The following is a 13022-nucleotide window of genomic DNA, read 5'->3' as shown; positions in this document are numbered from 1 at the left end:
AATGTTCAGTGGATAGCTAAATCCTGTTCAACAATTATGGATGCACAGTCAGATAACTTGTATTATATCAAATGCAGGTGAAATATTACACCAGGGCCTTTAAATGGTGTATTCAATTGCTGAAATTCAAGTTTTTGGGTAGATTAGTGAAATGCATGCACTACTGTCCATGCTTTAAACATAATCTCACTATTATATGTTACCATTTAACAGTTTATTAGGTATTTTAAATGACAGTACAACAAATCTAAGGCTGGTGGTACAGCATACACCTACAAATCACAACTTTCCCTATTACTATGAGCTTATAGTAGTTTTTCCTGCTTTGAAAAATCACATCTTGTGTTGCCTTCATAATTCCACTCTAGTTCTCAGACCCTTGGATGCATTTTCAGTGTTATGCCAAAGTTATACTCAAACTGCATTGGTATTTTAACAGCCACACCAATCTTCCAAACGCTGGTCACTTTTGTGTTCCAGTAAAACGATATGTAAAGACTATTCAGAAAATATTTATGAAAACAAAAACTCTAATTTAACTTGTTAATATGAGTTTTGGTTTCTGGATCAGAGGATTATGAAGAGTCCTAGAGTTTTGTTGCTCTCACAATAACCAGGACTTTACAACTCTCTGATAACTGGATTCCTTCCTTCCTTTGCATACAAGGATATTCTGCTATTTCTTAATCAGCAGAGTTTCATTCAGAGAACCAGTGATCTAACCTCAAAGACCTGGCACTTTTCTCAGATAGTGGCTTATCATTATTTTCATAACACTACTGTTCAGATATAACACTGTTAATGGACCTGCGCTATCAGGGTTTCAGTCTAGTATCTTACAATACTCTTAGAAAACCTTAACCAAGAATTAATAGCACCTCAGCTTTTTAAAATCTACAGCCTATTTGAATGGCAGTCATTGCTCAATTTTGCAGACGTGTTTTAGAGAATTAAAATACAGGCTCAATAGGTAAAGTAATACAAGAGTATGAGCAAGCTGTGATTCTTTTTCTGGAGTCTCAAGTTTCCAGAAGCGTCATCTTGGATATATTAAAAACATTAATAAACAGCCTTGTACTGGTTCAGTAATTTATGCTATCTAAATAGTACTACAACTAACTCTGTATTTCAATCTTGTGCTTCATTCCACAAAGTTACATATGACAAGTTAATTTTTCAATTTCAATAGAAATCACTAGATCTTTCGCCATCAAAATGAAATGTTTATAAAAGGTAAACAGAGAAAAATAAATGACTTCACAAAAATCCACTCACATTCAGTAGTTTTAGTTCAGATCCATCAGATTTGTGTTTTAATAACACAGTTGATCCTTTATAACAAGAATTCAAAACGTGAAACTACAGTACACAAATCAAAATATAAACTAACCTAAGCCTAGGTATACAATATACATTAGGAATGCAAGCTCTATAACCATATAAAAATGCTTTTACACACAGTAGTTGCAAAAAGCTGTTCTGTAATCTCACGGGCTTGTAAAAAATGTATCCCAGCATTCATCCTAATTTATTGGCAACCTGTTGAGGAAGATAAAAGATATTGTAAATAAGAATTTGATTAGACAAGTACAGTCAACAGAAGCACTGCGCACAGCTAGTAGAATACAAAAAAGGTGAGCTGGCAGCTGATCCACCCCCCCCCCCCAGCATTTAAACGAAGAGAGATTGGCAAGTGTGAAATTTCTACGTTTATGCAATTGCAAGGTCCCAGTAGGAATTTAAGCATGATTGAATATGAAGAATAAAGCTAAACTTTGGTGCAATTAAGATCAGACTAATCTAAACTGCAAGACCTTAATTTTACTAACAAGAATGGCAAGAATATAAAGTTAAACATTTGAATAGAAGTCTGCAGGATCAAAACCCTCATCTGCCCACATTTTGCTGTCATATTTGGAGCAGATGAATACGTAAGAATTCAAAGTAAAATCTTCCCTTCCAGCAGATAGTACAATGTGGATTGGGGGTGGGAGCTGAGGGCTGATGATACAGTGAAAAGATACCTTGTTCTGTCCCCAATTTTAAGGTTCTTCTAAAACTGCTTAAAACCAGTTTCCTTAAAACCACTGCTCTATGGGGAACACTGGGACTTTCCTATACTCAAGGCCTACAACAATTATAAATAAATCACCTTTTGTCAATTTTTCACTGAACTAAGTGAAATCTCACAAGGTAAACTGACCTCACTAATCCAGCATAGGCACAGCCTGTGTACGGGACTTTTAGTATCACTTCACCATGATCCGCAAACTTGTACTAGTCCAAAGATTTTTCTTAATGGAGTCTCATGCCAGAACCCATACCTTAACTGTTGCTTATAAAGCTGGCGAAGCAGCTGGTTGTTGCCCAATTTCTATTTTTGGGCAACAAACAGTGACACTGCTAGGGAGACTGGCAGAAATGAGTCAGTGAAATTAGCTGCAACGCCAGCGCAACTCCAGTTAGAATAAACATTAATTGTGCAAGTGATGTCAGGCTACGTGAGCAGAGGCGGTGACGCAGCTATTTCACCAGTCTGCATTCTTCATACATTGTATTTTTCTCAGTTTCCAGTTTTTAATACTCCATGCCTCTAGTCACTGAAGCAGCCGTCCTGCCTGAACAAGTTGGTAGGAACTTCCTAAAGATCACGAACAAATATCCTAGAATTCACTTCACAAGAAAGATACAAACTCCTGTTACAATAGTTTCATTAATTGCTCTATTTGAATTTCAGAGTCTGCTTCTCAAATGAGCATGAAAAATTGGCCCCTTTAAAGTCAATGCCAGTTCTGCTATTTACATCCTTAGGGAGAAGATTTCACTTGGGAAGCAAAGCAATTCTCTCACTTTAGCTCTTATTAGGAGCAGGCGTCTTGTTCTCTCCTTCTAATTCTTCCACTCCTGCCTGCGTCATGAGGTCAGCTATGTTTTTCTCCAAGTCATCAATGCGACAGCTCATGTCGTCAAGTTAACGCAAGTTAAAGAAAATGAACTGTACATGATTTATATTCTTATTTCCTTGCCTGCAGCTTCACTAGGGACAGCTAACGGTAACGAGCCGAACTGCAAAGATAAGAGTTTGATAGACGTAAAAGTCTGCAAATATCTTTGACGCACACCCAGAGAGGCACGAGTACAGAAAAGGATATTTCTTCCAATGATCTGGTCAGACATGGTCTGAAATTTGTCTTGCATCTGTTGAAGCAATGTCTGTACCTAAAACACAGGGAAAGTCTTAAGTTTAAAGTATCGCTTTCAAACTTTTCACCTTAATATCTCCTCCTTCTACTTTTTTAGCCTAGTGCAGTAACTTTCAACCAGAGTGCCTTGATATCCTTCCAAGGGTATGCCGGCATGTCCCCCAATGGCTCCAGTTATGTGAGCCAACATTTACAAGATGAACCCAGAGTTTTCACCTAGGGATCCACAGCGTTAAAACGTTTGGCCGTCATGTCCTTCAGAGCACTTTGCCACAGGAGCCTGGACGCACACCGGTTAGGTGGCAGAGGTGCGCCAGGCCAGGGCTATTTGACCCCGGTGGACACGCCCTGGGTCAGGGCAGCCTTCCCGCCCAGAGCAGGGGGACCGGACCCAATGATCTCGCAAGGTGTCCCCTCCACCCTTAAACGTCCATGAACCTGAAACTTGCTCCTGTTATCCACCCGTAGTTAAAAACCAAGTGAAAACTTAAAAGCAAGCAATTCCCAGGGGGTGCCTCGAATCTAAAAAGGCTGAGAACCGCCGGCCAGGCAGCTCCACAACCCTGCTCGAAGCCGTGGGGCAGCCCAATCCTCCCCACCGCTACGCCAGCAAGGGGACGCCGAGACGCACGAGGGAGCTCGAGCTCTGTGATGGCGGTGCTCAACCCCAAATCCAGATGGCAGAGCCAAGCATCCAGCTTGCCGGCCAGCTGGAAAACATGGGCCAGGCGGCCACATCCAGCCCTGTACAGATGGTGCTGGGCTTTTGGGGGGCCCGGCTTCCTGATGCTGCACTTGGTGGCTGCCTCGAGGGAGACTCAAACTCAGTGCCCCCCTCCTCCCCTATGCTGTGGTACCCGCCTCCCCTCCGCCCTGCCAGTGGGGAGCAGTAGCAGGCACCTCGTGCCCTGACAGCCCGCATTGCGCATGCGCAACACAGCTTCTGACGTCACCCCTCCAGACCCTTGTCCCCTGGCAGCCCGCAATGCGCATGCGCACCACCGCTACTGACGCTATTCCCCCCAGGCCACGCCTCCAACGGCCGCCCGGCCCCGCCCTTAACGGCCGCCCCGCGCAGCTCGCGCTCCAGAGGCGGCGCCCACGGCCCCGGCCCCAGGTAGGCGCCTTACCACTGCGGTCAGGTCCTGCACGGTCTTGGGATCGGTCTCGGCCATGGCGACGGTTCAGTCACTGCGCGCCGCGTCCCCCTCCTGTCTCCAAGGCGCGGGCACTTCCGGGCCGCGCCCAAATCTCGCGAGAGGAGAGCGCTCCTCCCCTCCTGTCCTGGCCCGGTGCGAGGGGCATTGTGGGGAATGTAGTCCCCGCAGTTCAGAGAGTACAAAAGAAAGGGATGTCTACCGTATTGTCTAGTAGACACACGCATTCCTACCAATCAGCCCTCCTTCCAAATAAAATAAGAATTAAATGTGGGGGTGGCCTACTAAGCCAGCAAGGGGGGCGTTGTTTTTGTTTTTTAATTTTTACCCCATTTAGAAGCAATCCCTCTGGGCAGCAGCCCTGGGATTGCTCTTCAGGCAGCTGATGGAGTCAAGGGCCAATTCATGGCACTGTCAAGTTCACACCCATCTTTCGTCACTGCATGGGTCTGTGCTCCACGTATCCCTGTGTTCCCTTACCTCTAACATCTGTATTTTAAATTCCCTAAAACAGGCCTGCAAAATTGAGCAACGACTGCCATTCGAATAGGTTGTAGAAATCTCACCTTTTTAAGGGTCTGGAAGTACCACAAATGAAGCACAGGTATCTGGGGTGCAGCCGTATTGATCTAGAGAAAAAAGGAATCTGAACCCGTGGTGGAGGTGGTATCTTTTATTAAACTAAGTAGATATTTGCAACAACAAAAAAATGTCTTTAATTGCAAGCTTGCAATCAAAAGCTTGCAATTAAAGTTTTTTTTTTGGTTGCAAAACTCCAATTAGTCTAATAAAAGATGTGAGCTCTACCATGAGTTCTGATTACTAATGAAGCTCAGCTTTCTTAGGGGGATTGTGCCATCTATTTCACAGGGAGCGCATCTACACAAGATGCTACGGTGACCTAGTGTTGGCGGGCACAATCCCTGACTCAATGCTATTTTGCAGTAGCAACAACTAGTTCATTGCTACTGCTCAGTAGGGTCTGAAACAACCCATGTGCTGCCAGGCCTGCAAAATAATGGCAGTTACCGCGCAGTAACTGTGCAGTTGGACCCACTGTCTGGCTCTTTTAAAGCTCAGAGGTCCACCCACGGAGACCAGGCTTTATCTAGGGCTTTAGTTATGCAGGAAAGGGAGGCTGAGTGAGTTGAAGATTAGCCTCTGTGCAGCCATAACCCTAGGCAGTTTTTTGGTGTTTTTTTCCTTCATGATGCCTTTCAAAAATAGGGTGTATGCTATACTGGGGGGTTTTATATACAGGAAAATATGGTAGTTCTGAAGCCAGAGGTGCTGTTGCAGCTGGAAGCAGGATATGAAATGCAAAGGCATCCATAGGGTTTCTTTTCAGACAATAAGCCCTGTTTTGGGAAGTAAGAGGCAGAGTATTAATTGTAACCAGTGAGGAGTGGCAAAATCTCTTAGGAAGAAGTGAAGATGTTAAATTTTTATTCATTTATTTTTGCAAAGCATTAAGCTTAGCCATAATCCTGCTGCTTCTAACAAAAGCTGTGCCCATAGGGAGATGTCATAGTCTCTCTTATGCACTTAAGAAAGACCTTCACAAATTGGTGAGAGCATACATATTTTCTAGGCTCCAAATGATTTGATCTGAAGCAATCCTCCACCTTTTATTTATTTATTTATTTATTGGTTATTTAATTTTGGAGGTGACCACAAATGAGCAGTTAAGCCTGCTTTGCAAGCATTTACAGGTAATCTGGATTCTGACGAGGGCTAGCTATAGGGACAGCAGCGGCGTTATGGGTTTGCAGTGAAAGTCAGAAATGTTATGTAAGGGACTGATGATTAACTGAAAATATATTTGGGGATTTATGGCAGATTGTGTGTAGGAAAGAAACTAGGAGAAAATTCGAGCAGTTAGAGCAGATGCAATTCATGCCAGACACATCTCCAGTCCGTGGTCTTTGGGCATAAGGATAGGTGCTACTAAGTTTCATGGGATAAGATTTCACGATGGAAGAAGACGCAGGAGAAGCTTTCCTTAGCACAGGCCCGCTGGAGGCAGATGCCTTAGCTCATTGATAGTTTTCTTTTGTAAAACAGCCAGCATTTTTTGTAGCTAAGAGATTGTGAAGAGAGATTCTAGTTAACTCTGGCCAACAAATGTGTGATGAGCCTGCAAGTGCAGGATGTTTCTCATTATCTTCGCATGATCTTCAAAAGGCACCTTCCAGGCAACTGCAGGCTGCTGTGCTGTATTAATAGCATCTTCTCCAACTTAAGCCATCATAAAATGAAGACATGGGGATTTCCACTAGGGAGGTGACCATCACAACAGTGCTAAAGTAATACCAGATTCATTATCTGTGAGTGGGTTGTTTCCTAAATTGATTACAGTTTCTTGCTCTGAAGAATGGAGAAAAAATAATTCCCCCCTTTTTTTTTTAAAGGATGTGTTTACCAAACTGGGGTTGTGATTGTCATTTGAATTGCATGGTCTATCACTAACACTCCTTATCCATCCCTTTCTATCAAGATCTCTAAGCATCTGTGTAGATGCGCTGCATAAAACTGTTTCTCTGTCTGCCCAGCGCTTTCTTCTGTGCAGACATGATTTTGTCCTTCTGCTGTATGTCCTTGTGGCAAAACTTGGTTCCTTTTTGTTTCCTATCGATCTCTTTAATGCTGTTTAGGCAATTGCTTACTTAATGTGGCAAAATGCCGGGCTAGTGGCTCCGGCACCGCTTAGGGGAGCCGCGGGCTTTGCGGAGTTGTACGAGCGCGCGGCTTGTGGGGCGGAATTGAGGTAGCTCTTAGCCGCCCTCGAGGTTTGCCGAGTTGGCACAAGTAGACGACTTAGAGTAGTAGTTAGTGTCTCTTAATCCATAGGGTGTCCGTTGGTTTACGAGGTTCCAGAGCCAGCCCTTGCTCTCCAACAGGAGCTAGTCCAAAGCTAGGTGCGGCTGCCGGCTCCTTAAGTCCCAGAACTGGTCAACGGCTCATGAATGGGAAATACAAAGCAATACTGTAACACGGTGAATCGTTGTCAGTTGTCGGATTTCTGAGGCCTTTGTCTTCGCTGGGATACGCCCAGGCGGGGAGGCTGAGAACCGGTCTGCGGGGTGATCAGGCCCACAGAGTTTTCCAGTTGTCGTCGCTGCTGCTTCCTGCTTTTTTGCCTCTTTTATAGATGTTTGTTGGACTGCCTCTATGACACTAACTATCATATATAGAGATAGGATAGTTTTCTTTTACATAATTATTGCTAGGCAGACTTTCTACATAAGTTTCATTTTTGCAGAAATGACACTTCTAGATAAGAAATGAAATTTACAGAATGCGCATGTGTAGCTTAATGCCAGTGGAGAAAAGTACAAAGCGTTCACTTTGATTAACAGTCGACTTCAAGGTTACATAAATGTGAGAGTGCCGCACGGCAGTTATACAGAAGAGGAAAAATAATATAAAGTCTTTGCTAAAAACTATAAGATAGTTACACTTAATTGACTCTGATTACTGCTCAGCCTAATGTCTTTTGTTTTTACCTGTATGTGTCCCAAGTGATGCCAAACAGAAAGACAATAAGTTAGATTTGTGTTCAGGCACACCAGTGAATCCAGAGCCTGTCCAAGGGTTTGATGTGTGAATTTGAGAGCATGCACCAACCGCAGATGCTTCCTCAGCCTGACGATGGGCATTTAAACCCAGAAGCTTGCTACGGAGAATTTTTCCAACTATTTGAGTTGGTCTAGTAAAAGATGTCAGTCACCCAAGAACCTTGTTTGCCTGTACCAGCTGTTTCTTGCCTGAACCTCTTGAAGGCAGAGTTCTCTACAGCTCCTTCCCCAGACAAACATGATACTAACAATAAAGCAACATTAACACAATACAGAATGTCAAATACTTTATAACCAATGTATGAACTCAATTTGTTAATATTGTTCCATTAGCCTCTCTGCTGTTGAGCCTCACAATGCCTCATGGATTGATGAGTCCACTCCGAGACATCAACAGCACTTGCCAGGTGGTGGTAAGTCCGTTCATCCCGATTGTGCCAGGTCTTGAGGTTCAGTGCTCTCACCTGCTATTGTTGCCCTGTGGTCAACTCAGCAAGGAATTGGAAAAGGCATCTGTGGTCCTTCGCAGTATGTTTCCATACGTCTGAAATGACGGGCTCACCCTGCAGGTCGGCCTGTTGTCATTTCAGAGGCAGCCTTCGCAGTGCAGAGCATCTGAGGATGCAGTAACTTTTCAAGCAGAGATGGCCATGGTGTCACTTTCTTTAAATGGCAGCAGCTCCTGGGGCACCAAATCATCACACCTTATTGGTTTGCCTCCTGTCTCTAATACTTCTGCAATTCCCCATTGATTCTGACCTCCATTTCTAACAGCCCAGGCCTGCTTGCTTCCCGTTCTCTGTTGAACAAATGTCAGCCGGTGACAACTCGATCTTCGTCTGCAGGGTTCTGTAATTTAACAGTGATTAATTTAACTGCAGCCTTTTTCAATAAGTGCTTCATTATCTCAACAGTGTTTTCTACCAGCCTGTTGGATTCCAGATAATGGGTCCATGTTTACATGTTTAAGCTGCACTCCGTCGCAAATGGCTTAAACTCCAGTGCAAGCCGTTGTCAGACGTTTGCGTGTCAGACAAACCATGACTAGCAAAAATGGATTTGATATGCCCAATCAGCAGTTCAGCTGCAGTAGTTCCAGCCAGACCATCTCAGAGAAATGAGAATAATGAGCTAGGACAAGCCTAGATTTTTTTTTTTTTTTGCAGCCATTGTAAATAAATCTATGTCTGCTTTACTCAAAACAGCTGATTTTTGTTCCTGTGTGATGCTTGACTTGGCTTGTTCGTTTTGGCATATGTGAGAAGCTTTACCAGCTTTCTCCATTGTCCCAGCTCATTCAAGGCTGGCATAAAATGTCCCCAGACCTTCTAGACTTTTTTTTTTCCAGTTGGAAGTCAGACCAGATATGATTCCAAATAGCCGTAAGATTTTTAAGTCAGTCCAAATATCTTGCACATGATGCTTAGATTTCTTAATATGGTAAGGTGGCCTTTATCCTTACCGCTTACGTGTTGCATCTAACCAGCGGCAAACTTTTAAAATGAACTTATATTCTTTCACTGTATTCATTATTTTTTCCTTTGTAAGAGAGAATGGAGGCAAAATGGGTATGAGAGGAGAGTTGGAGATAATGATCCTTTCACGATCATGTCCACAAGTGATCAGAACGAAGGAACAGCAGTTGGTTGCATTCTCTCTCTGCCTTGTTCATGGCAAAGTGTTTAGACACCTGACGCCCTTCAGAGCCAGGGTCATCAATTTATGGCCCAGAGCCACTCTTCCCTGCCCACAAAGCCAGGGCTTTTGCCAGCAGGAGGCTTCAGCAGTGTTTTGGGCTTTGCTTGCACCACAGCTGCACAGTGTCAGTGGCCAGGTTGGAAGGGCTGGCCCACCTCAGACTGTGCTGGGTAATTGTGGCCTACCACTCCTGATGCACTGCTAACCTCTGCTTTAGAGTGTGCAAAGGAACTCTTGAGTTTCTTAACATCAAGGGACCTTACAAAGCCTGCTTGAAAAATAGCTAATAACATCCCTTTAAAATACAGTGCAGAATGACCGGACTATATATGTCAGAGTCATGGTCAAATGATACACCGAAGCAGACTTATTTGCAGTTTTCCAAAGTGCTTCAAGTGACCCTTGCTATTGCAGAAGCAGTTTTTGCCAGTGGGCTAATCCCTGATGTGAATTTAGCAGGAAGATTTCCAACAGGGCACTTCTTACATATGTAAGAGTGGCAGGACAGCACATGTACTGTGCAGCAGCGTTTTGGTTAACCGAGCCTCCATCATCCAAGATATCCTGTTACCTGAAATAAGAGCATGTCACCTCCTGTATGTTAATTACATTAAATATATCCCCAGTTATCTGAAACCTAGAATATCAGATTTTATCCAGTGTCCTTTGTAGCATTCAGAACATCCCAGCACATGAATATTAACCATCATCTGTGACAGGTGCCATCACCTTATTGTGCACGGTTTGGAAAGTTTAAGATACCATTTTATATTTAAGATCACAAATTCCCTTTTTCCCCCCTAGATTCTCTGTTATTGAAGCCCACAAATTCAATTGAAACCTGGAAAATGAAATTTTAATAAGTCAATTACAGCTGGGATAGCTAACGGCTGAAATGACTGGGAAGTGGAACAAACAGAACACATCCGTAAGGCTGACAGGGGAAACATTCCTAGGAGGTTTTCAAATATACATGAGATTGGGACATGTTAAACAAAGAACTGTAATTAGAAAACAACCGTCAAGGGGAAAATGAACACTTGGGTTTCATGAATCATGTGAATAATGTTTAACTGAAACCATGTTAAACATTATAGGAAAAGGAAAATTAAGACTTGAATAAATTGGAAATTGATTTGTACCAGAATAGGACCAATTGGTAATGGTTAATTGGTTATGTTTTCAAAAACTAAAGCTGAGCTCTAGTGACTGCATGTCAAAGAGAAAGTTAAGTGAGATCTAGATTTCTCCCTTAGTAACTCTTGCCCTGTCACATGTCCTGTACCAGATCCCAAGGACCTCATTCTTCTCTGGCCGTGTGAAATGAGGGCGGAGGCAAAATGGCTGAAGCTGTGCTCCTGGGAGTAAGGAAACTTCTCTGTCACCCATAGGAGCTGGGGAGTAGAGGCAGGAAGGTATCAGGATAGGGTGAAGCCTGGAGACACAAATAACACCAGCACATTCAGTGCTTTTCCCTTGGACATCCCTTCTTGCTGTTGACTGACTGCGTCTTCTGCTTCTTCATTTACTTAGAGCATTAGGTTTAATCTGAATACTAGGTCTACAGTCACTGATGTTGAGCCTTTCTTGTTACTGACAGGGAAAGGATTTTTGGAAAGATATGAGCCTTGCTTTCTAGAATTCATGGTACAGTAGGAAGGAGTTCTGCTGTTGGGCATCACCAAGAAAACTAGGCTGATCACAAACCTTTGGTTGAGTTGGGAGAAAAAGAAGAAGGCCACTGCAGTCTTTAGCTCTGCTCTTCTTAAATCTATAATATTTTCCACCTATATGCCCACACTTATTCTACTGTACAGTAACTTTGTCAGCTGCCCAGTAGGTATAGTGACCACCTGATGACACTATTAGTAACTGCTTTGTTGTTAAAGCAGTTGCCACAGTACTAGTACATAGTCCTGGACATGTAGAAGTCTGTGACCCTGGGTAATCAGCATACTTTAAAAACAGTCCACAAACGGATATAGAATAGGAATTTACTTCAATTTTATTTTTTAAAAATGGTTTTAAAAGTTTGAAAATAAGAAAAACAAATTTCTAACAAAGTGTTTTATATCACCTGAAACTTTTCTTCTTTTAAATTTACTACCTGCCCCCTGCCCCCCCAGATGGAAAGGCTTTTGATTTTTTTTTAAGATTATTTTCCAGACCTGCTGCAAATTCATAAATCAGTTATACACACAGCTCTAGGTGTGAAAAATCATTGGCATTTTAGATTTCAGTGGGGCTTTGTGGCACTTTATACTTCGTGGGACTGTGTCCTGACACTTATCACATCCGAGATGAGTACTGAGTACATGTTTAGACTGTACAGAAGTGAAAATGTTTTGCAGTATTTTTGAAATTTTTGAACAAGATTTGCATTATTTAAGCTGTTCTTACAAAGGGCACTTCAGTGAATGGTTAATGTGATGAAGTAACATTGCAGTGAGATAGATGACTTCTTTTATGTAATAAAATCATGCAAGTACCGTATCAATACAAACAGTAGGAATTACTCACAGTGTAGTCCAGGTCCTACAACTTGACCTGAAGGCAGTACTCTGCAGTAGATGAGATACTATATCCTTCTCCTTATTCAATATTCAACGCACAGGCTGCTTTAAATTGCCATCCGTCTTCTGGTATGGTAAATGCTTGGAGGTATTGATCAAACACTGAAGGGTTGACCGGCATAAATCGTACTTGCTAGCGATCTGTTAGATGGAGTAATTTCTTCTCAGGGTTCATTAAGAGAAATGCCTGAACAATCAGGAAAAAAAGTCTTGTTTGCAATTGTTTAAAACTCTTTTAAAAGTAAATATTTGACACTGTAACTCACATCAGGACAGGACTGCAAAGAAAAAGAAAAGGAGCAATTTTTTTCTCTCTGTGCAAGAGAAAATTAATGACAAATGGTAGGAGAATAGTTCTTTTTGTGAACCCGTAGGAGTCAGGAAAAGCCAGAGGCTTATATTGTGGAGCTAGTTACACTATTATGTACAGAGAACAGTCCTAATTCTGTGCTAGAACAATAGGTTTGGCCTCATGCATCTGCATGGATGAGGGCCACAACCAACCGAATAGTCAAAAGACTTTCCCATATCGTGGCACGTACTCTTTTGTCAGCTTCTGCACCATGCAAAGGGCCCAAAGAGGACAGTTTTTGACTGTAAATAGCCAAAACTTCCCCTTTCAAGGAGGAACTTCCCTGGCATAGCGCTGCTTGAGCTGGCTGGTGCCTGGCTCCCTTACAGTTAAGGAGGAAGAGCAGAGAAAGGAAAGGGTGTGGGGACTTCCACTTTGCTGCACCACTGGTGTCAATTAAACAAGTGTTGCCAGGTATACGATAATTATTATTATTTGCACAATAATTTCGACTTGTATGA

General features: G+C 42.8%; 1 protein-coding gene and 1 long non-coding RNA gene across 2 annotated transcripts in view; one reads left to right on the top strand and one right to left on the bottom strand.

The window, feature by feature from the left end:
* Positions 1 to 2851: 2851 nt before the first annotated feature.
* On the bottom strand, positions 2852 to 5179 carry HSBP1 (heat shock factor binding protein 1). The gene is made up of 3 exons (XM_090063860.1): positions 4334 to 5179; positions 3153 to 3219; positions 2852 to 2970 (listed from the first exon to the last, which is right to left on the bottom strand). Exons 1-3 carry the CDS (start codon positions 4376 to 4378, stop codon positions 2852 to 2854), a joined length of 231 nt encoding a protein of 76 aa, XP_089919986.1. The 5' UTR covers positions 4379 to 5179.
* Positions 3226 to 13022, top strand: part of LOC149857082 (uncharacterized) — a 43847-nt gene continuing 34050 nt past the window's right edge. Inside the window, exons 1-2 of the long non-coding RNA XR_016444334.1 lie at positions 3226 to 4320; positions 8272 to 8351. This is a non-coding gene — a long non-coding RNA (uncharacterized LOC149857082). The remainder of the gene's footprint in view (positions 4321 to 8271; positions 8352 to 13022) is intronic.

Source organism: Crocodylus siamensis, chromosome 9, assembly GCF_052110815.1.
Source record: "Crocodylus siamensis isolate JL-2025a chromosome 9, ASM5211081v1, whole genome shotgun sequence".
In the NCBI taxonomy this organism is placed as follows: domain Eukaryota; kingdom Metazoa; phylum Chordata; order Crocodylia; family Crocodylidae; genus Crocodylus; species Crocodylus siamensis.
This window is presented reverse-complemented; position numbering and strand designations above follow the sequence as displayed.